Genomic DNA, 24,444 nt, shown 5'->3' with positions numbered 1-24,444 from the left:
GACAGGACGCTGAACGTACGCTGCGGATGCGATTAAAGTCTGCCAGGACGTCAACGTGATGCTCCTGAAATGCGAATTCCCTTCCAGCGAACCGCTCGACCCTTGACCTACATCCGTGCAGACGCCGAGATTGAATCGCTCGCGGGGAGTCCCAGGGATGGAAATCGACGGCCACTCGTCGATACCATTTTTATTAATTTCATCCCCTCTGCGACGAGACCAGTCAGGAGCAGGAATACGTGCAAATTGAAAGACGTAACGTTCGAAAGGTATCGATACTGCCACTGGGTGGAGAGGTTGAAGGTTGATCGGTGGCTGTTTTGATAACAGCTCGTGCTGAAGAAGCATAGACAAGGTAGTGGCGGTGGAGATGACTCGAATAGATAAACGACAGTAGAAGCAAATCGGGTCATGTGCGAATATATCGACATTTTATCAAATAGTTTTAGTCTCTTCACAAAATGACGTATACGTCTTAATTATATTGCAGGCAATTTTCACTTCGATATTTCAAGTTGATAATGGTGCCAAACGCGTCATCAATATTGTTATTGGTTATCGGAACCATTAATTAGTAGAATTAATTGGTCAATGCATTAATTGACGAATTAACTTAACCTTAACGAATTTAACATCTCCAGTGACCACTATACCACCCGATGCTGGAGCAGATTTACGAGAAGGGGAAAAGGATCGACCAAAGCGGCGTTCGTAACGCCATTTCATCTCGCGAGCTCGTCCCTCAAATTGCGGCCATTCCATCGAAATCCTTCTATTTGCCGCCAGGCTCTCTTCAATAAAGCGATCCGCGCCGATCGTTGAACCGAGAGCTGGGAGGAGAGGGCGGACCTGGGCGAAAACGGAAAGCCAAAAAGGAAACGGTCCACTCATCCGACGGCAATCTCCGTTCGGTAGATCCGCGTTATCCTTGGAAATCGGAGGATGACGCTCCGCCGGGACGTAAACGGTAATCGGACACCGAAGAACGCAACGATATCCGATGCTACGTCCACGTAATATCTGGCGATGCTTTTAGCCGCGACAAACAGTGACCTCCTGTTCCACGAGCTCCTCGATTATCCCCTCTGCTTCTTAGTCTCGTCAGATGTGCGATACGGGGGATGTATCTGCCACTGGTCTCGGAAAAAATAACAGAGTTGAGTGTTCGCGTTTGCACAGGCCGGTTTCAATAGATGCGTTCTACCGATTGTAATTATAGAAACTGGGGCGTGGACTCTAAGATGGGATGCCGGATCTCTGCCTTTCGACAATGTGATTTTTATTGTGCGGTTGCATTTGCGCCGCTGCGCCAAAATAGAGGATCGTCTCCCATTGTGCAGATTTTTTTAAACCTACGCTTGAGGTGAGCTGCAATTCGTCCCAGTTTCTGGAGTCAATCTATGCAGGCGCCTTGTCTGAATAATTTTTTGAAAGTAATTCAAGGATGAACCTTTTCTCTACTCCAGGGAGAGTTCACATACAGTCAATCCCATTAGTATTCGTACCAACTATATTTATTCAAGAAATTCGTCTAAATTAAATGTCAAGTTTGATGTTTTCAAATAAATTTGTATTTGTAAATATGTACATGCGGGAAGTGGATGCAACGCTATGTAAACTCACGTGGGTTTGAACTTCTGGTGTCGTACCCTATTATTTCAATCGACAAAAGACCCCTCGAATCTGGCCACGCAGTTCCCCGAGGCTTCCTCTCCCCCGCCCCTCCCCCCCCCAGAGAAAAGAGCCTCGGAGGATCGGTTACAGATAGGAGAAGAACAAGGAGGCTCGTCATCCTGGTCAAGGGTAACTACCCGAAGGAGCCTAGTGGCTCTCGAAACGACGTTAATGCCCTCCGTCAAAGGATCCGCTTCATCTACGTACCTATCCTCCGGTAATGCTTGTGCAATGCTCTCCGTTGTGCCAAGTGGAGACCACTCGAGGGACACTGTGCAACTCCGTAGACGACGTCTGACGTGACTGCACACCTTCCACGCGAATCCAAGCACCTTTGAGGTCATTACGGCGCTCGCTTCCATCGTGTTTCGACCTAGGAGGCGAAGGCCCAGTCAGACGGCTGGTTAATCAAGCTCCGTTTCACTTACCAACCCCCTCGAACACCCTTGGCCCCGGGTCTCTTAGTATCTTACCATTCGGCAAGCCCGAAACTCTCTCTCCCGTCTCTCGTCCGTCGACTTGCCGTTCCGCGGAGAAGCTTCAATAGCCCTCGAACCTGCGTATCTACCCTGTGTCGGATTAATCATGGACGACCAAGTTTCTTGCGGGGATTTCCTTTCGACGATCGAGTCGACGGTGATACGGATTACTAACTGGTCGCCTTGCATCGGTGACCCATGGACCGATGGTGAATGCGCTGATTCCAGCTTTGATCTACTATTTTGACTCTGAGGCTCTGACTCTGACACTCTGCGTCTTACGATGTAGGCTGCTTAGGATTTTCTTTTCGTTAGAGTGACAAGCATTAGGCACATCTGCCGCCCAGAATTTTTCAGAGAAACAAGGCTTACTGTTTCTCAGCTTGAGAACCCTCTTAAAGTTACCCACTACAAACAAGCTTCTACTATCCCTTCCATCACCTTTCGCACTTACCATTTTTAAGATAACCTCTTAATCTTTAGAGTCGCGGTCGAAACCCAGCTGTTACCACCGCTTTCTCGTAACCTCAGCCCAGATTCTTCACCAGTGTGAACCAAGATGGCGTATCAACGCTGCTCAGGCTTCTCGATCGCTCTCGAGGAGCGATCAAAGAGCGATCTGCGTTTCTCAGGGGCGCGAAACTCAGCGCCGCCGGCTGTATTTTTACCGGCGGTCACGGCAGCTCATTAGGTAAATCCCAAAGAAGAAGGGCGAACTCTCGGGTGGGGCCGAGAAGCGGCCTGGCGGCACAAATTTATTCGTAAACTTTCGCAATTTAAATATCCGCGGTGTTTCAATCAAGCGGCGCCGTCGCGGCACGTGCGCACACCTACGCAATCTATACTCAGCGGGCCGAGATTACTTTTTCTCTCTTTAGACTTTCATCGGTTCCCATCCCTCTTGCACCCCTGCGTGCTTCGAGTATCGGCGGCAACAGATTTTCGTGTCGACGCGTCGCGCCGTTAAATATTGAGCAGCGTCCCTTCGGGAACTTTGAGAAACTCCTGCTCAGGTGGTATTTTATAATAGAATACCGCGTAAAGAGGCGGGTTTCCGATCCCTCCTCGGCGATACAGGGTAATTGGTGCTGGGAATGGCAGGTGTATATTTTTACAGGCAGTTTGGTTTTCTAAACAATGGAGACATTTTTGGGGCACGTTGAGTGTTTGTAGGACGTGTCTGTTCATTGTTCGCTGATTCTACTCGCTGGACTAACCTATTGACCGAGTCGGAACGGTGCAAACCAAATTTATCTGCGGAAAGGAGGAAAGCGCAAGGTTGGGGAATAGTATAGACAAAAGATCTCGAGATCTTGATGGTTTACGGGTCATATCCACCTATGCGGCCGAGTGTCGGGTCGGTTCGTCGCCGATAACCACCGCGTGGGAGGTCACTTGACCGGATAGGAATAATACCCCAACCGTGGTAACCCTTACTGATAAGCATGCGCCCACCTACGACCGCGGCAAAACAGTATCTCCGCTACGTACGATTCGGACACAGGGGATGAATTAGGTTTTGCGCGACGCCGTTGCTCTGACCATGATAAACGAGCAGGATGCATGTTTTTCCGAACATGAGCACCCCAAAAAGTCCGAGAGGTCGAGGGGTCAACTTGAAACCCTACAAAATTATATGCAACTTTGAGAATTTTTTGGGGAGAAATAAGATAGATAGTGAGTATACAATAGACTACTGTTCTCCAAACGCATTTTTCATTTGCTTCTTCCTCCCCAAGCACACGACTTCCACCCCCCCCTTATCCCCCTTTAACGATTCACCTAAGATCGACAAAGTTCGAACACCTGTACTTAACCGCGGGGAACTTGGCTGTTCTGTATCAAAGTTTTAAGTAGTAGCCGCGGCGCCGCGAGAATGACTAGGGTTTTGAAAACAGCTTGCCAAACTCACCTGGGAGGGGTACGTGCTTTTAATACGTAGTTACTCGACTCGTTCGCTTCAGCTTGATTTCCTACCCAAGAAGCGACATCTTTCCTGCACAGTCGCATCCGAACAAATACATACACGCCTTCTCTTCGGGCTCTCCGAAGAGGCGGGACTAGCTGTATATCCGCGAATACAAGGGTAGAAATGCAACGATATTACCGACTGGGGTGGAGGAATAGAGAATCCCGCAGGTTACGGTGGGCGAAAGGAGCCCCCTCTCCCCCCCCCCCCCCTCGCCCGCCGGGGGGGGGGGGGGAGAGGCAGGGGACGGCGGTGAGCGGCAAGGGTGGAAAGTCGTTTATCGAGTCGACAGGCTGGGTGTACCCACGCGCATTGATATGCAAAATTTGTAGTTTCGAGAAGCTTACGAGAAACTCCAGCGGCAAGTAAACTTCAAAATCCGATGCGCTTGTCGGCGCGAGGTTATATACCGGGTACGGGGCTGTAACCGGTTCGTGCTTCCGGTGCCGGGTTCCATGCATGCGAAGTTGGTCGTGTCGGTCGACTCGCGGCTCGGGAACACCCTTAACGCGGTTCTAAATATTCCGACTGGATTTTTCGGGTGTTCCAAAGCACGAGAAACGGGGCACAATTAAAGATGCTTCTTCGTTCGAAATAATAGACACAGAGGGTACGAATATTTATGGGATTGACTGTATATCAACATTTTACCAACAAAGCTCAATGCAAGAATTTCTCAATTACCTAAGACACAGGTTCCCCTTCCATCAAAATATCCCTTCGCATCGAGTCCTAAACCAGGTTCATACTGAAATGCCTGTAACGACAAGAGAACCTCCCTCGAGTCGTCGATGGGGTTTCTGGAGTCTTCTTTCCCCGTTCCCGAACTTCCTCAGCTGGTAAAGGGATTGTCGAGTAAGTCTGCAGGTGACTGGGACCGCGATGATGCACGGCGGCGTGTTCCAAGGCGCACGCAGCGCGTAATCCGTGAAAGCAGTCGAGCGATGAAAGCGACCGAAGACGGAGGCGGCGAGGGACGGACGGCTGCACGCGTCTCTGCCAGATAGAAACAGAGAAGCCAGTTAATTTAACCCCGAATTAAAAGCGCGGCTTAAATGACCTATTCAGCGCTTAGTGAGCGCGAATTTGCCTCCCCAAACCGAGGAACTTGCGGAGGAGGACGAGGGTAGGGAAGACGGCCGTTGCACGCGTCTACGTTAAGCGTCGACGAGCTGTCGTCCTTGCGGGACTCCGCCTCTGGGCTTCCTTCGATTCTTTCTTCAGAGTTTCATTGCCAGGAGTCCTCTCCTGCCCGTCATAACTAAATGAAATCCATTAGGAGATGGGAGATGGAACGTCTCGCTACGAGAGTCTGCACAGACCCGCGCGAAAGGGAGATCAAGGGCCAGCAGACGTTGTCGACCGTAATGAAAAATCATTACGATATCCATAGACGAACACGGAGCAAGCCGCCGGCCACAGAAGCCCGGGGGCTGCCCATGCACGGTTCTGCTCAGAATGGGTTTGATTAGGAACAGCAACTGGAAGTTTACGTCTGTTTCCGTGGAGCCTGTTAGGCTGGTCGAAATTCATCGCGCGAGCCGGTTCTCGATGGCCCTGAAGGGAGATCTGGATAGAACTCGGCTCGTCTTGTGTAACTCTGATATTCAATCCTAACTACTAATTGTTGCGCCGTCGTGAATTTCCCGAGCAGATCGCATGGCGTCGTGGACGCTGGCTTGGAAGACCTGAAGCTAACTCAACAATATATCCACCGTAGAGTTACTCTCTAATTGCAGATATACGATTGTATATATGACAGATGTGTGTTGATCTCGGTAATTTTAGTATTACACGGGCCACTTTGATGTCTCGATGATAATGCTCTACATCCCCTGGCATCGGCTGCCTTTCATACGTCGTGGATGTCTGACGCTGCATTGTCAGTTATTACCCGAACAGAGTAACGTTGTACAATTGGCCCTTTTCCTGGTAGCCAGCTCATCAACACCAGCGATGAACGAGAATTCGATGGAAGCGTCGTTTCTTTTAGCCTTTATTGCGACGGACTCGCGGGTAATCCGTGAAAAACAACAAACAGAAGCACGCACCCAGAGGATAGAGAAGCCCTTCGGCGAACACGTGCGCCAGTGCTCGAAGGGTCGCCAGTCCACAAAGCGCTTTATGGTCCGTTATACAACCGCAAGCTCGCGATACCATGTTTAGCACGGGTGCGCGATCACGAACACGACTAGCCTGTTCCAGGTGCATTCAGCGTCGCAGTGCTTCTCATGCAACACGCGCTTTACGACTATTTGTACTGGCCGGCATGATTCGTCGAACGACAGGCTTTATACTTTCCTTTGAAACGTCGGATAACGTTGCCACTGCCAGCAATTGTTCGCAATTGCCAGTCTGCGTTGTTCTGTTTGCTCTGACCGGTTCTCCCAACCTGCTCGTTGCATCTGTTTTTTCAGTTTAGTAGTACTACCTGTGAACGAATCTCTGAAATGGATCCTCTTTCTATGATCGTATTTCGATAGCCTTGACTACGTTTCTCTGAGATATCTTTCATTCGTATCCTCGCTTGTAGATTCTTCCTGATTATTGTCAAAAAATTCCGTTCAATTTAATTACCGAACACTCCTTTCACAGGTTCATTCGAATCAAAATTTCAAATAGCCCACCTTACTCTACATTGTCCAATATTTTTATCATCTGTTACTCGAATCTTCAAGCTTTCGCAAGCTCTGTATCCAAATCCGTCTAACATTTTGTACCGAAATCACCTCCCAATTTCTTCAATTTTCAATTGCTACATCCAACCCTCGTAACCCCTCCGATCCCATATTGTTCCTGGGTTGTCACGGTCCTACTCCCATGTAACGAGAAGAGAGCCCGCGAAGAGTGTCGACACTGGATGCGCGCTAAGAGCACCGTTAAGTGTGGTCGCGCGCAATGCCTGACGGACGACGGGCATTAGGTAAATTGAAATCTCGCCGGCGGAGAAGACAGATGCCCAGTTTAGGTTTCGTGTCCAGACTCGGGTCGACGCGATGGTTTCACCTCTCGCACCGTGAAACCCAGAAATGGCCACGAACCTTTCCGCGGAGGTGGCTGCAAGGTTCCCTGAAACCAGAGCCCGTGTCTCTGCGGCTCCTCGTTTAACAGCCTTTGCTTCCTGTTTTCGATGTAACTGGCTCTTTGCCCTCGCCGGGGATGATCTTTCCTAGTCGAGCTAATCTCGTTTCCCTTCGTCTTTGCGTTTCGTTATGCCAAGGCTGGAGCTCAACATTTTGAGGGAACCAATTAAGTTGGTTGTTTGAGATCTCTTAATGCTTCAATGCATTATTCTGTAGCATAAAAAGTCCCATGGGTATTGAGAAAGTAACGTGCAATTTTTTGGTTCTCTGAGAATGTGATCACATGTGCTCGAACCTTGGCGAACGTTGGCACATGTGTAGCGATGTATCGATGACCCATCTACCAGTTCTTCAAAAATCGAGACTATCCCCAAGATTCTTCCTATCCTCGAGATAAAGAACCCTTCAGCAGCGCGATAATTCACAAGAAACATCAGGGAGGTGCGGGGGGGGGGGGGGGGAGGCGCAGAGAGGCCAGACAAATTTTCCTCGCCGGTAAAAAGACAAGGCGGAGGAATTTCTCGTTAAGGATACCTCTATTACAGTGGGAACAGGTAGATCCTGGTTCCATCCACGTCCCCGCGGAAAGTTCTCGACGGAAGGTGGAACGTAGAAGAAGCACGATTTGCGGTGCGCCGTCAATCTCGCCTTCCATCTTTCGAGGTGTACCCGGTGTACACCAGCGAACACGGCACACCGACGTGGCCGCGGCCACGTCTACGCTTTCTGTCGGTACGCCGTTCGGCAAAGTAGTTTACCCTTCAAGTTTTAATTATCTAATTAACTCCGTCAGATCGATAATATTTGCCTGTGTAATTAAACCGCCAACTAAGGTTAACAACTTGCGCCCGCGCTTCCAATAGTAGGTCGCCGAGGTGAATGAGCGAGAGGGGAACGAGAACCCGATATCTGTCTGTATTATTATGACAGCGGATCCGCGGAGGGGGCTTGAGGGGAAGGTCCCGTGGATATAACGAGCGAATTAATTGCTCTCGTAATTTTTGGCCAAACACGACCTGATTGGAATAATACTCTAATGATAACCAAGCTAGTACTTTGATGTTTCTTCATTTAGAGGTAGATGGGTCATCGACACATTGATACACATCTCGCATTCCCAGAGTACGAAGGAATTCTTCACGTTACTTCTCAGAATCTTGGTACTTCTTGTGTTACAAAACGATGCATGGGGAGCGATTCGAGATTGTAATACTCGATAGCAGGGGAGGTATTGACTCCTGTCACTCTGTCTAAACACAGCTTCCATGTAGCAGACATTTAGTAAAGGGAATCCTAGCCAAGGATTTCTAGACCTCCCGCAGCAATGCAACGGTTTCCCCATGAGAAACTTCTGCAGTTGGGCTAAAACTCGAAGAACGTTCAGAAATACGCGCCCCTATCGAGAAAGGTGCGAATGTATGCGCGATGGAGCCGGCACGGGAACGGTAGGCAGAGCCAGGTCTCCATTCGTTAAAGTTTACATTGAGAAAAGCTCTCGGGGTGCAGCTACGGCAAAGCTGGTCTGAACAAACAATTGCAACGAGCTCCCAACTAATCTGGCGTTCCGACGAGCGGCAGCCAACCGTGGGGGTGGAAAAGAGAGATCGGTGGGATAGGGGTCGCTGGAAAGCGGGGCGCGAATCGAAGTAGAATATCAACATGGCTTCTCGAACTCCGCTGTACTCGATGGTAACTCTCCGGAACTGAGGCGAAATCGTAAACAATTTCTTTCTATTTATTCGGCCCAGTTTATCGCAATCAGTTCAGTGACTTGTTTTACGGATTAGGTGTTGGTACCACGGAAATTAGGGCTGGAGCACGATTAGAGTTTGACGTGGTGTTACAAGATATTTCAGTTTTTCCATTGTCAACTTTGAACAGCTGCAAATATACGAATGAGGTGACAGATTTACATGGATCTTCACACGTGTTCATCAAACAGTAGTACCATCTTTAAAAAAAAATAAAACGACGGACCTAATAGCGCTGTCTCTTATCGAACGACAAAACTTGTTGAACAACCTATTACGTAGTAGTATATTTATATTATATACATTATAGTATATAATAGTACGTACATTCATGTCTCTTAGGTTTTACGTTACCGATGAAACTTAAACAAATATTGCAAGGCTCGGGAGTCTCCACGCTTCGTATCAACAATTTCGTAGCTTATTTGAATGAGATCCACCGCAAAACGAATCCAAGCTCCGCCATGTGTGGAGCTTGTCAGCGTCGGAAGTGCAGTCGCTTGACCATCGGTGTCATCTTTCTGTTGCAGGCACAAGCGGAAAGTGCAGAACCTGTTACCGTGCAAGAGCGCAGCAGGAGCAGCGGCGGCGGCCGCGGCCGCAGCCGCGGCTGGCGGCAGGAATCGCGTGTTGGGCGACGGGCAGCCGCACGCCGGCACCGGAAGCGCGGGTGGCGCGGTGCTGTACGAGGACCTGCCGGAACCCGTGACGCACTCGCAGCTGCACAATCACCTGCCCAGCCACCACCCTGGCCAGGCGCCGACGATCGAGGTACGAAATCCCGATCATCGACACAGCCTAAGGGAACGACAGCCGCAGCAGTTGCAACGCTCGCGGCCTCCCGTGCCGCATCATCTCGACTATCTCGACTACCGGGACCCGAGGGCGATACTGCGCGTCCAGGATAAGCCCTCGAGGGCGGTCTTAGGGGGCTATAGAACGCCGCGAGCCCTTCTCGCCAAGTCTCAGGAAGTCCCGCTCTCGATAGCCACCCACTCGCCTCCTCGGTGCACCGCCGCGACCAGTCCCCTCCTGAGGAGCGGCGGAAACGTTCTGAGGAACAGCCACTTGCTGTTGGCCAGTCAGAACGCTCTGATCACGAGTCGGCAACCCCTGCATCCGACACCTCTGCCCATAGACATCCCCGATGTCCCTTGCATCCCAACCCGTACGGGCGCCGAGGTCCTCCTGACCGACGACAAGTATCTCAACGACGGCTGCGTCTCCGGTCGTATAGATTCACGGATGCCCATCACGCCGACGCATCGGCCCAGAGCCTCCCAATCGAACGAGAAACCTCGATGCACCGCGATTCAGCAATCGGCGCAGAGACTCCTGCATAGAGAGGAGAACGGCAGGAGGCCTTCGGTCGATTCCGAGGGGTACTCGTATATTGACTTCAAGGACACAGAGCTGGAGTCCGCGAGATACGATTCGAACGACCATCGTCAGGATAACAACGCGACGGGGCTGAGAATCTCGTCGCTGAGGTTATTCCGGTCCTCGTCGTCGGTCAGATCGAACTCGATCGATTCGGACGGGTACTCGTACATCGTGGACTCTAGGAGGGCACCGGGCACCGCCAGGAGGATCGTGGCCGAGGGCACCGAGGAGGAGGTGTGTCCGTTGTGCACGATGCAGCAGATACACAGCCTCCTCAGCAAGCCCGAAGACATCTATTTGAACGTGCAGACCACGTGACACATGTCCTTCGCGGGCGACATATTCTCGTAGAGACTGGCCTGTCTCGTGTGTCCATCCCTGATCGGGAGCTCCAGGTGTCTCAGGGACTCTTGGAGCCGTGAAAGGGACAGAGGACGGTTCACATATCCCGTGATATCGTCGGCCACGATCGCTCCCAGCTCGTGGCCCTCGCGTTTCGGTGCGAACTCGACGTACAGTAGAACTCCGTTTATATGAACCAATCCGGGGGACGAAGGTTCATATAACGGGAGTCAAATTATCCCCGCTACTTGCAACTTTTCGTTCGAACAACCGGAGTTCGTCAGATAAGTGAATTTAATCATACTTTTTTTTTTGCTAATTTATGAACTGGGAAATCTGCGAGGACGGTAGCTCGACGAAGCTTCCTAATCGAACAATTTATTTGGTTAAAGATTAAAGGTAATTATCATTTAACGAACTTAAAATATTAACTGCAAAGTACGTTACGTTGAAACATTAATAACTTTCATTCAAAGACTTTACTGATTCTTCGTAGCTTTCATTAATTAGTTCAATTTTTTTCCAGCTGTGATTTCGGTTGTAACTGCATTAACCCTTTGCACTCCGAATTTTCAGATTTCAGTACATTTTTGTCAAGCCTCGCTCGACGTATTCTTTGAGTATTTCTTTGAATACATTTTCTTTTGGGAAAAGAACAATCTTTACCTTGTCGTTGGTCGAATGATCGGATAATTAGAGTGACGTTTGCCGGTAGTTCAGATAATAGGAGTCCAGCAGAAGTTCCGATGAATGGAGTTCTACTGCGGTGTCACGTTCCATCGCAAGCTCTTAGGTAGTCTAGTGTCTTTCCCGGTTGGTCAGCGAGCGAATCGAGGCGACGTTCCATTGGTTCTGTTTAGTTTGCGTGGTCGTCCTTCGCGTTGCATTCCGCGATCGAGATCGTTCGATTTCGTTCGTAGACGTCGGATTAGCCTGATCGTTGGTTCGGTTCCACGTGCTCGCTATCGGTGACGAGGCGAAGACACTAGAGCGGACTAGTCAGTATTTATTTTGTTACGCGGCCGTGCTTGCACAATCATCGGGAAACGGGGGCCCGTGATATCGATATCGTGAGGTTCGGAGCGCGTAAGAAGAGGGCGTGGGGCCTTAACACTTCCGGTTGTGCGGGCACGGCGAGAGCTAGATGCACTCCATGGTTGTAAATAGATTAGAGACTCGCGAACGATTGTAAATAGTATTTCACGGAGCGAGGCGAGGGAGAGAGAGAAAGAGCGAGAGTGATTAGCGAGCGAGAAAGAGAATATATACGTATACAAATATATATTAATATAAAAGTATTAAAAGACAGTCAGAGAGTAGCTGTGCACCCGCGTGAACGATTAATTAACCAGACCTAAGTTTCCCCGTTTGTATAATCGCTCGTGTAACTATTATTATTATGACGATCGCTACCAATCGAGCCGATTAATTATTATTATTTATTGTCGTTATTGTGTCTCATGCCGTGGCCGGTACGGTGATCTGTGTTTTGTAAATACGAGCCCCGGACGGTTTCGTGGTTACGGTTAGGGCCGTGATGCCGAGAGGAGAGCAGAGGAAGTCCTATGTATATTGAAGTACCGAGGAAAGAGGGAGGAAAAAGTTTGAGAAAATAAAATTACTTTACTGAAAAATTTGACGAGGAGTGGTTATTGACCCGGTCCATATTGATCCTATCCCTCGCATCCATCGCATCCCTTCGCTGAACGCGCGGAATTCCAAGTGGAACGCGACGGGAAACGCGCGATTATCGATGCCGGGAGTCGCGGATAAACGGCGAACGAATCGATAAAGAGAGAAGCGTGTTAACGATAGAGTCGAAACGGATATCGGACCAAATCGTCTCCCGACACAATTCACGTGGACACGGAATAACCACTTCTGTGTTCAAACTTTCTCTAAGGGAATGAAAAATGTACGTCGGGTGTTCCCCCTTTTCCAGAGGTCCTCCGACAAACGTGACAGGCTCTCCCGCGCAGATAAACGCGTGGTCGGGTCTCTCCGTGACAAATGAGACCCTTTTGGAAGCAACAATTCGGATTTCGTTCGAGATCAGATCTATCGTTGCCTTTGGCTCGCGGGTTAATCCCCTGATGTTACTGTTTCAAGCTTCATCAGTCAGGAATAACACGAGAGAAACCGTCGATGCCAGAGTTCGAGTCGGGAACTTCGAATTTAATAGTATAACGAGGGTAGTTTGGATCATCCCTGACTGGCTAGGATAAAGAGAACTCTAAGAACGCGTTGCAAGCACGCTTCGTTTGTTTGTTTCGATTGCGTTAAGAGTACGCTCGCTTCTAATAGTCGAGGAAAAGGTTTAGATTTGTTTGAATCGAGCCCGTAGATAATCCTGCTTGAGCTCTTTACAGACTAGTATTTATCGGAGGCGTCACTTTAAAATGGACCATTTAGAAATCAATTGAAGTTTTAATTGCACGCCAAGTCAGCTTGGACCGGCAACGTTAACTTCAATTAACCCTTTCAGTCTTCATTTGTGCCAGCAGAGGGAACGGATTTTTCAGGGCAAAACCTGAAGCGGGTGATTCGAATCAATGCTGATAGCTTAGATACTGGCCTTTTCTCGGCTATTAAAAACGAACGATTCTTTGACACTTTTCTCGATACCACCAATCAAACATTGTTTTTAAATTGAGGAATCCTTTGCACTCCGAATTATTTTATTTGAAATTTAAATACATAAAGAAAGAAACAAATTCATTTGAATATCAGTTTTGGTACATGATATTGATTTGGACACGAAAGAATATCGAGTCACACTCGACATAAGAGTGCAAAGGGTTAACATCCCGCTACACCATACAAGCGTGATCTACTGATTAAAGTAAGAAATAAACGCTTCATTTTGCTTTTGCTTAATAAATCACGTGCGACTTCCTCTCGCAAGTTTCTCTACTTTCACCTGTAGAATACGCTCCGCTAAAAGGTGTCCCCATTCAGCTCCGGAACGAGTCGCACTCGACCGAAAACAAAGCCAGAGAGGGATGAAAGGAAGCACGTAGAGGACCAGGGAAAAGGCTAGGAAAATTCGATGGAAAGATCGACGGACCATTGCGTCACCTTTGCTCTCCTACGAACGAAAAGGTCTCTAATTTCGCAAATGGGACCAGCGCGACCATCTCTCTCTCCGACGTAATTCAATTGCTCGAAGCACGTTTCTATTTCTCCCCGTGGTATCCGAGATCGACCACCGCTGAGGATTCGAACGTTATCCTTCGATGTTCCTTCCCGAAATCTCCTCCGGAGATCCCGAATACGTCTGACGGTCCGCGAGGTCCTCGTCATTTAGATCGATCCGTTACAATGAAGCTGACGCGCGCATCCTGTGCGGGATAATCGAATAAATTGGCAATCTGTGTCACCCGGAAGTCTAGCGATTTAATATCCACCTGTTGTCGCCTCGATTACGTGGCTCGATCGATGTCGCGACGCGTCGTTTAACATCCAGGCCACGGGTGCGCGAATCGACGCTGGCCTGGCGCGAAATCGAGAGTCTTCCAGGAGCCTTTTCATAAAAAGCCTCGCCTCGGTGTAACCTCGATCGTAGAATCCCAAGCTTTACCTCGGGAATTCTTTCGTCGTCCAAACGTTAGATTTCCGGCCTCGTTGAAGCCTGCTTTCGGTCCCCGGAGCGCAATATGAGCCAATAAACCTCCAATCTTGAGTTTGGCCCGTGCATCGATTCGTCGTCCCACCTGTTGTTGGCTCGATTACGGGCCTCTAATCCGCATCCTGGCACGTCGTTAGGCCACGAAACCGCGGTAGCTTCCCGACAGCAGCAACGTAACACCGATGCCCGGCGGGGAAAGGAGAGATCGGACTTAGGAACCTAATGCAATTGCCGCTCGTAACTAACAATTAACAGGTTACGGTAACGTGCTGTGGCCACGGCATCGCCTGGCTAGCGTGCACGATGCGCCAGCGTGGCCTGAAGGGTGGTCGATCTTCGTTTCGAGGAGCATGCGCGATCCAGGCCCACGATGGATCCATCGCAACCGTGGGACCTCGTTACGTAGGTCGGATATCCGGGACGTTCGGTCGTTTCCATGTAAGCGGTCTTCCCTTTACGTTACGCGGATACAAACGTAGCTCGAGGATAACTTAGAGGTAGTTGCGGCGATTGTTCAAATGAGGATAGCGCAGGAGGCGGGGATAGGGGATTCTAGAGTGCTAGGAACTGAAAGACTTCTGATTGATACGAAGTGAGCTCGAATTAAGACGTTCGTGAATTCACGTCACTTCAAATTGCATTCCTGGTTACGAAAAAATTACGAAGATCTTTTTATTTGATACGCTACATATTTGGAACATTGATACTATAGGTTCAACAGAGAATAAATCAGACACCTCTGCCATCAAGGAGCTGTAGCCCCACGAGCCTCCATTCGAGTCCAAATGAAGACACATCCAAACGAATTAGCATCACCTCCGAAGGCGTTAGAATCAATGATAGGCCGTTATCGTACCCCGGGCATCCCCGTTCGGAATTAATGGTCGAGTGGTTTCTGAATTATTCGATTCGTTACGTTTATCGTCACGCGAGCGAACGGACGGCCTCCGGGGTCGGGGAATTAGCAGCATCGTCGATAGCGTCGTATTCTTCGGGCCCGGCCCGGTAATTGGAAGAGACGCAGTAAATTAGTCGATTAGGAGGACGCGTTATCGCGATACAATGTGACGGTCCGGCTAGGTGGATCGGGCATACGCCGACGGACATACACACGGCAAACGCCGGCCAGGTTAGGCGCGTTAGGGACAACCCATTAACCTCCGTGCTCCACGCTATTACGCCACGGACATATTGCTTCCTGCTGTTGGCCACGATGGCTCGGGGCTCTATCTCAATCTCGCTCTCTCCCGCCTCCTCCGAGGGCTTCTTTCTCGTTCTCACGGCTTGATCCGGGCTTTCCTGGGTCCACCTCTTTATCCGTCGCTTTATCTCCTAGGTCTCTGTGTTTCGCCTCGCCGTCTTTCTCCGTTCCACTCTTCCGTTGCGTTTCTGTAAACGGGATATAATAAACGCGGCCGAGATTTCCTCCCCATTACGCGAATCGTGCTCAAACGGAATTTACGGGCGTCGTTCCGAGAAAACGTTTCGACGCTTCGATACCTGTGAAATATCAAAATCGTTTCCGACTCTCGGGATAATGATAGGCTATCCTTACACCGGGAAATTGAAAGACGGGGGGGATCGATTATAATTCGTTTTAAGGGGTTGGATATGCTACCGTTTTGCTTCGATAATACATTGCGTAAAACTTGCGAAAATTTCCTTTAAAGCGATCCTTGCACCGAGACGTCGGAATTATTCGCGTTTACCTCGAAAAATGGCGCGACAACCCTTCGATTAACCATCGTCCTCGCCAACGGAGAGCACTCCTGTACCTGACGGAGTTCTACGCGCCTTGGAATTCCCGAGACGACGCGGATAGGAGCTGTTATTCGAGAAGGAAGCGCTCGTTCGCGATGCGCTCTTATTGGAAAGAACCCTCGAGGTATACGTCGGCTGGTGCGCCTCGCTAAGGGCGACAATTACCTTCGTCCGGGGCCCGTCCAAACGAGACGCCAGTAATCGAGTGATCCTCCTTCGAGAGTGATAATATCGCACTCGGAATCTGTATTCAGAGCAAAGAGCCGTAGGCGTTTGCTCGGGCGTCTATCATCGGGGCGCATCTCGATTTTGGTAGTTAGAGGAATCGCGATTCTTGGGGAAGATAGCCCCGTCGATTCTCTTCGTGCGATTTTCTAGACGACAGCCACTGTCGCGAAGACTGTACACAGTTTTCTCAGGAAGGTCCTGTGTGTCTTTATCCAGTAATTATTTGGAGGGATGGGAAGTATTTTAGAAAACAACATCCTCAAGCTCCTCTTGGGAAACCCTTTGGTAAGAAAAGTCATGGAACGCGATGATAACTACATCACTAATGCTAAAAATAGATTAATTTATATCTAAGTAGCTCTTTGTAATCTCGACAAAATTAAAGCATCACTCGTTCGAAATTATTATAGTATCTGTACGAGAACTTTCCCATAAAATGACACGTAGAACTATATGCTTCCCGTCCGTTAGGAATTGATCGGTCTCCCCTCGATGTTCTGGAGAGCTCTACGCCCTCTCAAAAAGGGCCAATAACTCGGTTATCTCGACGTAGGATTGCCAGCAATCGAAGAAAAGTTGGCAGCGCGAAGGGCGAGAGTGATTAGACGAGATGCGAGGAGACAAGCGGAAGGGAGCCCTCTAGTCAACGTTTGGCAAAAGCGAAGCAAAAGTAATCGAGCGATCCTCCTTTGTGGTCGACGAAGCCGCCCGTGGGACTCCAATTCGAGGGAGAAGCCGTCGGTTTCGTCTCCGCTCCCTCGCGATTCCCTAGATTACCAGGGTAACTCGATTTAGGCGATTCGAGGTCACGGGAGCGACAGATCATTCCAGGATACCCGATCGCGTTTCAGGACCGGGAGCAACTCGGTTCGTTCGAGTCATTTTTGGGGTCGTCGAGGTTGAAATCTGACGTTGAAGTTGGAAGGGGTTAATTTGAGATGGCGTGGTCGGTTCAGAACGTAAGAGAATTGACGCACGTCTCTTGCGCTCAGATGTCGAATCACGCGAGTGGAAATCTAAATTGAGTCGCCTTAGATAGATACCTTAGAGAGAAGTACACATGCATTGTAAGTGCATCATGGCGGAGTGAAAACATTCCTCCTCTTATTCGGAACAATTCATGCCTATTTAAAACTAACATACATGGAACTCCCTTGCCAGTTACACTACCGAGAGCCCTACAAAATTTAAATATTTCGACTAGTATACGAGCTCTACTGCAGTTCCACGTTGGGACGTCGACGAGAAGAGCGGTACGCAATCGGAAAATCAACCCCATCAGATTTTATTAGGAAGTACTTGGAAAGTACTCGAACCTCTCCTCGCTATTGTTCCCTTCCGCCATCGTTGTTGCAAAGCTGTAACACGGACCCTTCGACCGCTTGGCACTTGGCGCTCGCCTGTTGCCCGAAGCTATTCTCAATGAAAGTCTCGAAAAGGAGACTCGCATTTCACCTCGCCATAAGCTCCCAACGTTCACTCCCGATCTAGACAAGGATTAATGGCAAGTTGATCAGCATGCTTAAAGTTCTGTGTAGACAAAGCATACGAACAAATTTCCTTACTCGTTTCAAGCGCAAGTGTCCAATTACCGTAAATAAAAGATGGAACGACCCAGCTCGTAGCGAATACACGAAGGAGGGGAATCGCAAACCGCGGTGCGCCATTTGTTCCCGTTACGCGATACGACGAGACCCATTAGACGACTTAGACGAGTTTCTGCTCGCGTAGGAAAGACACGGGAGACCAGGAAACGGGCTGTCGCAAGATGAGACGCGCGCGAAACTGGGTTAACCGGAACTCCGGTGTTAAATCGCGTTGTGTCGTATCGATCATAACGTCGTTCCTGGCCCTGTCGCTCGTTGAATTTTTTAGCGAGTTCGCGGTGACGTCCCGGGAATTAATTACGAGTCGCGGAGTTTTTAGAATTCATTCAAGACGACCGCGATTTCCTGCCCGACTTCTCGCCCTCGTGCTCCACGAATAGGGTCGACGCCTTGGGGAAAGGGTTAACGCTTCCCAGAAATAAAATTAGCCCTGGATAAATCACGCGTAGGAATCGTTGCTTGTTATTCCCGTCGGTTCGGGATCTTCGGCGATTTAAGGATTAACCGACGAACCCCTCGTTTCCGCGTGATTCGCACCCGAGTCAGCGTTTCCCGGATCAAGGTTCGCACGAAGGTGAGGGAATTCGGAAGTTCCTCGAGGGTGTGTGGGGAGGCAAGAACGAGTTAATCGGCGGCCGGAAACGCGGCGAAAGCGCGTTAGGACTCTCGGTGGGATTCGCGCCCCTTTAATCCGCGTGAGCCGCTTGGAACAACTTCGGGAGAACGCCAAGAAGTCGGAGAAAAGAATACGTATCAGTGGCAAATGTTAAAGCTTGGGATAATAGTATCGAAAGTGGTAAATAGTAAATTTTATTTTCAATCACACGTCCGTCAACAAAATAAAATAATGTATTTTATTTGGAGAATATTGAAAACAATGAAGCAGCGAAGATACTTGCCTCATCTATTGCTACGAATCGTTGCTAGTCCATGGATTCATGCGTTACGCAAATATGAAAAACGTACACAGAATGAACGCATTTATACAGAATGAAATATTGATATATTATGAGTATATTGCGAAATATATTCTGCACACGCTTTGCATATGTTTCCCATGCAAGCATACGCCGTAAAACGAATGTATACAATCTACATACAGTCCAGCCATTACGATATTGGCATACATGTTTAGCGACATACCGGATACTTCATTTTTATTTATTTCCACGATTTATTTTCATCGTCAAGAATTAATCGAAGTGCGTGCTCCATATACAGAGCTGAAATATTTAATTCTTTACTGAAAATATTTCAGTTGGGCATCTGCTATTTAAAATAGTACCTGCAATATTTCGACGATGCACTAGAGACGGAGTAATTCAAACCACTCCTCAGAGACAATTTCGGATATTATTCTGAATGTTATCAGAGCAATCTTACCGTTTCTCGTTTTTTCTATTAAGAAATTTCTGACATAATAAATGAAGTAAACCTTGGTATATCACAGAAGAGCTTGGGATAAGAACCAAACCGTTCCCCAGCTGGCAAACCTGTCGAATACAACCTGGCAAACTCGGTATCGATGGGTACGCATTCGATCCGAAAAATGGAGTCGCGACGACGAAAAAGGTTCGCGCGGGAACGACTCGTTTCGCTTTAAAAGAGGATCGTTTACAGACGGTGAAGGTTTCTCGTCCTTAAGCCAGGAGTTTACAGCGTTAAGGGGCTTTTCTTTTGTAGGAATCTAACCGAAAAATAAGGCACGGGGATTCGAACCCACGATCCTCGGATCCACAGTCGACCGCTTTACCTACGCGACCAATCCCGTAACCAACGTTTCGTGTTCTTATTTGACTCCTTATTGTTGGGTATGGAAGGCGCGGACACTACACTTTATTCCTCGTTACCTCTCGCTTAGCACCGAGCGGAGCAGTTCCTTTCGCGGCGAACCACATGGTCCTCGGCACGAGCAGTATCGCCCACTTCGACACCCCCGCATGATAACTTGAAACTACACAGCGAGTCGGAGAAGTGGCTAATTGACGACTTCGAGGGATTTATTTTAAATTTAAATTGCGAATTCTTAATTTCCAAGCAATATTTTTCTTTTTCTTATACGTATCAATTTTTTGATATTCGTCCTACGACCTGAATCTTGTATTCTATAAAAGCATCAATCCTTCGACGTCATCGATTAAACAAACAATTATACACAAATACTCCTGTGATTCGCTGTAAGCGATACTGAAAGACCTCCGCGCCGTACTAACCACTGTTTCACTTTTGCAACAGATGCTGGACGTCAAGGACACAGGCAGAGGAGTATTCGTGTGCAGCAGTCCGGGTCCTGATCCTTACACGTCGCAGGACCTGTATAATCCAGTCTACGAGGAGCTCAGCAACGGTGAGTTGTCCAAACGAGCCTGTTACAAATTTTTTCGTCACCCAATCATTGCGCGTAAAATTCCCCAACGGAGTACAGCGAATCGTTTCGACGCACAAATGCATATTACACGCTCTCCTTCTAGATGAGACTCGCCTGTGAGGACTCTGAGGAGTAACGCTCGATCCTGCTGAGAGAGAACATAGGTACGATCCAAGTACACGCTTCCGAGGATTGCCGCCACTCATGCTGGCTTAACTTGCGATTAACGTGTGGTTAAATTGAATTTGAACTTTGCTATTAACCGAGGCTAACACTGACTTGCGAGTTTCTTACGTCCGGGACACCCTGCCTTGAATTAATCGTGCATCCTCGCGTGGCTGGTCCTCTCTACGTTCTCTGACGTGGATTTATAGTCATTCGGGGAGTAGCGATTGGACAATAATTACATTCAATACTTTTTGTTTTGTCCATTTCGTTTTAAAAAAATATTCAAAGTCTTCCACCGTAGGCAAACTCGCCCCCACATTTATATCAATGAGGGTCCCACATAACTTATTCCAGACCACATCACCGATCTCGAATCGCCGCTTGAATGACTATGCCATCCAATTAACGGTTGCTCCAGCGAGGATAGAGCTTCCTGCCTTTCAGTTCTCGCGGAATCCCGAGAACAGCTCGTTTTCCTAAACGAGAGGAGACTCTAAAAGGCCAGGCTTTCCCAACTCAATTCTTTCTGGCGCTTATCTCCCTATTAATTCGACGAACGGTCGGCAATGAAGTTCCGTGTCTAATCTCTGCCAGAACGGAATCGGAAGCTGTTCATCTTCTTCCCCGTGTATCTTGTTCCTTTCCCGCGGCGAGTATCTTGATAGCCTCCCCTCTCGCCGTGCATCCATTCCCCCAGCACCTCCCACTTAGCTTTCGGTGGAAGGAGATAAGCGTGACACGACCTCTGACTTATACTTCCCATTAGTCGAATGGCTAATTAGCATGGTGATGAGACTTTCGACGTTTGACGAGGACGCGGTAATCGAATATACATGCTGCGCCGACGAGCCTCGCTCCCTAACCCGTTGTCTCTGTAACCACGTATGTTCCCCAGCTACTATTAGTGCTAGACATTCGAATTTGTCTGTCGAGAGACTCGGAACATTGGAAATCGCGAGATTGCAGTCGCTCGGAACGTGAGGTGCTATCAGAAGCTGTTGGACGCCTTGCAAATTAATTTTGTAAGAGTGTAAACGAAAAATGAACCACGGAGATTCGAATCCTCTTAAAAGCAAAACGAATCGAAAGCTTTACGAATAGATAAACATCTCTATTTATGCAAGGCTGCGAGATCGATCGAGCCTATCAAGGAAGGATCCATTTGGACCCTCGCGCAGAACGAATCCACGCACACCAATTTACCTTGACGGGAGATCGTATTCCAGGTTCTCCTGGACGATAATTTGTCTTGGTTAACGTCACCACGGGGGTGGTCTTGTCCTCCCGAATCCCCTTCCGTAGGAAAAAGTTCGACCGAACTCGTCGAAAACCTTGAAACTTTTTACCCGAAGCAACTTTCGGTCCTTGTCTCGCGATTATCGCGCGCGAGCCATCGCGTGGCGCAATTCGTGCAAGGCCCGGTCCACGTATTTTGAGGTTTTTGAATTATTTTACGCGGTAACGAATTCCTCCCCGTCTCGTGGAATTTAGGCTCCCCGGGGAAATCCTGGCTGGCTCGCCATCGGCATCGCTTCGAGGACCGAGCGACAAACAAGGAAAGGTACACAATAACGGAGATTAAAAGTGCAACCAGGGTAAACAGACAAGTACTTCCCTTCTACCCTTTTTAAGCGAACGAGAGCGCACCTACAGAGAGAAACTAGGGTGGAACGTCGATTAGGAGCTCAGACCGGAAAGATTTTTATCAAACATAGTAACACAAAGCTAACTGAAAGCAATCATACAGAGTGTCATAGAGTCGACCTTCCTAAAATACTGACTGATAAAAAATACTTTGAAACCCTGAAATAACTTTATGAAACTCCAAGGATCACGAGCTCTCATAAAATCTCTGCTTTTAAACAAGCCAAAGTAACGAACCTCTCTTCCTCCGTTTACAAGTAAAACCACCTTCTGATATCATCGATTAATCGATCCCAAAATGTCCCCAGCGACGATCCTGCGTTCACCTAGATCGAGAAAGCACGGTTCCAATTCCATCCACGCCGTGATCGTAACTTTGACGCGACGAAGAAATTGCCAGTTAATTAATTAACGTGCCGTCCAATTAATTATCGCTGCTGGACCGAGCGACGAATGCCACGGGTGCTCATAAATTATTCATCCGTTCCAGGGGATCATCCGGAAACGGACGAGGAGAGCGAGCTGAACGCTCGGAACCGGCTGCACCATCATCATCGGCATCATCATCGGCCGACGTCGTCGTCGAAGCCAGCCAGCGAGGACGAGTTCGCCGAGGACGAGCTCTCGGTTGGCGAGCCGTCCGAGGCGAGGATGCTCACCTCGAGCGGACCCACTTGGGGCACGTGTCCTGCTGGTGGCAGGCCACCGCGGGAGAGACGCGGTAGGAGCCCCAGGAGCCTCGATAGACGTAGACGAGACAAGAACCACGATGTGGGCGAGTTCCACGAGGGGATGCTCCTGGACGCGTTGCTGCAGCTCTACCCTAGCGTCGCTGGTGAGTTCCGCTTTGAACTTTGTGCTGAAAGAGGCTAGAAAGACCTGCTCTCTACGAACGTATAGTTCCCGGTATAGGTAGAATCTTGGGCACTAGTGGTGTCTGAAGATGAGTCACTGTGTTAGAATTGCGTATAGGAGGACTGGGGAGACTATAGTCTGAGAGTGTTCATCTTTTTGCAACCACAGGCCCTCAACGTCTAGTGAACTTCTTTCCCTTCATCTTTATTATTCAGGAAAGTTATTATAAGTATAAAAAGTTTCATTCTACACTCGAAAGATCCGAGTCAGGCTTTGAAGAGTACATCCTACCACACGAGTCCCAACGAGTCCCCAACCAGACTTCTCCATTGACCCTAAAATTTGTATTTTCAGGCGTGGCTGGCACCCGAACCAATAGCAATCACCGCCAACAGTCCGTCCCATCGGTGGCCCACAGATTACCGTACTTCGTGCCCCCGATGCCAGCGACCCAGGCCCTCCGAGTCGAGGAGAACCCGTACGAGAGCGTTCCGGTGTTGGGACCCCTGCACCACTACTCCAGCCAAGGCAGAAGCAACAAGGACAGGTCTCGCAAGTCGAACGACAAGTACAAGTACTCCTCGCAGTACGGGGCCGAGTACTACGGGCTCCAGAACCAGGACACCGCTCCTGTCTACACGCAAGTGGGGACCGAATACTCGGACACCTACTCGCAGCCTACGGATCGGCTCTACAACGAGGACAAGTACACGCAACCCGTGTACTACGGGCCCAGGGACGGCGATCAGATCACCACGGGCAGGCTGTACCAAGGTCAGCCCGACAGCAGCTTCGGTAGCGACAGTGGGTACAGCCACCACACTTCCGGTACCACTGGCACCACAGGCACTCGCAGCAGCAACTCGAGGACGAATCATCGGAAGGACAAGCATCGGAACTCGCATCATTCCCATCACTCGGCCGACTACATCGTGTCCTAATGATCGATCGCGTGGGGGACGATCGAGTCCGAGGAGGAGACGAAGCTTGTAATACTTTTCTAACGAAAGTAGCGATCCCGCGTTTCCTTTCGCGTAATTTATTTTATTGTTTTCCTTTTCTTTCTTTTTCGTTCTTCTCCTCTCTTTTGTTTTGTTTCTCACCAGGGAGGAGAACGTTTTATTTTCGCGAAACGACGGTGCTCGCGGTATGTTTTTTTATTTATTTATTTCTTTCCTTTTTTTTTTTTTTTTTTTTTTTTTTTTTTTTTTTTTTTTTTTAATTGTTGCGCGTGATATAGTATTTTAGTATTTCGAGACGTGTCTGGGGGATGAAGGGAACGAAGAACCGTACTCCGATGGACGATCGAGAGATTCAGGGGATATATCCAACGCAGAGCAATAGAACGACTGTTAACGGGATGGTCTATATGTGGGGGGAGGGGGGTGCGTACAGTCACGCAAACAGTGATCTCTTAGTGATTTAGCAAGACTATTTAACAAATTATTTGTAATCCAAATGAGACTCAGGCTGGTACCAAAGGACGCTAACAAGTACTTCGACT

General features: G+C 48.8%; 1 protein-coding gene across 3 annotated transcripts in view; it reads left to right on the top strand.

Annotated features, from left to right (window-relative positions):
* The window catches only part of LOC128894111 (uncharacterized), a 257,394-nt gene extending 233,272 nt beyond the window's left edge, over positions 1-24,122 (top strand). For all 3 annotated transcript variants that reach the window (XM_054155580.1, XM_054155582.1, XM_054155581.1), the window contains 4 exons: positions 9,487-9,727; positions 20,141-20,252; positions 22,576-22,920; positions 23,295-24,122. In XM_054155580.1, the coding sequence (XP_054011555.1) occupies positions 9,487-9,727; positions 20,141-20,252; positions 22,576-22,920; positions 23,295-23,881 (1,285 nt within the window). In that variant the 3' untranslated portion in view covers positions 23,882-24,122. The remainder of the gene's footprint in view (positions 1-9,486; positions 9,728-20,140; positions 20,253-22,575; positions 22,921-23,294) is intronic.
* Positions 24,123-24,444: the final 322 nt, after the last annotated feature.

The sequence above is a fragment of the Hylaeus anthracinus genome, unplaced genomic scaffold (genome assembly GCF_026225885.1).
Source record: "Hylaeus anthracinus isolate JK02 unplaced genomic scaffold, UHH_iyHylAnth1.0_haploid 3, whole genome shotgun sequence".
NCBI classification, from domain to species: Eukaryota; Metazoa; Arthropoda; class Insecta; order Hymenoptera; family Colletidae; genus Hylaeus; species Hylaeus anthracinus.
This window is presented reverse-complemented; position numbering and strand designations above follow the sequence as displayed.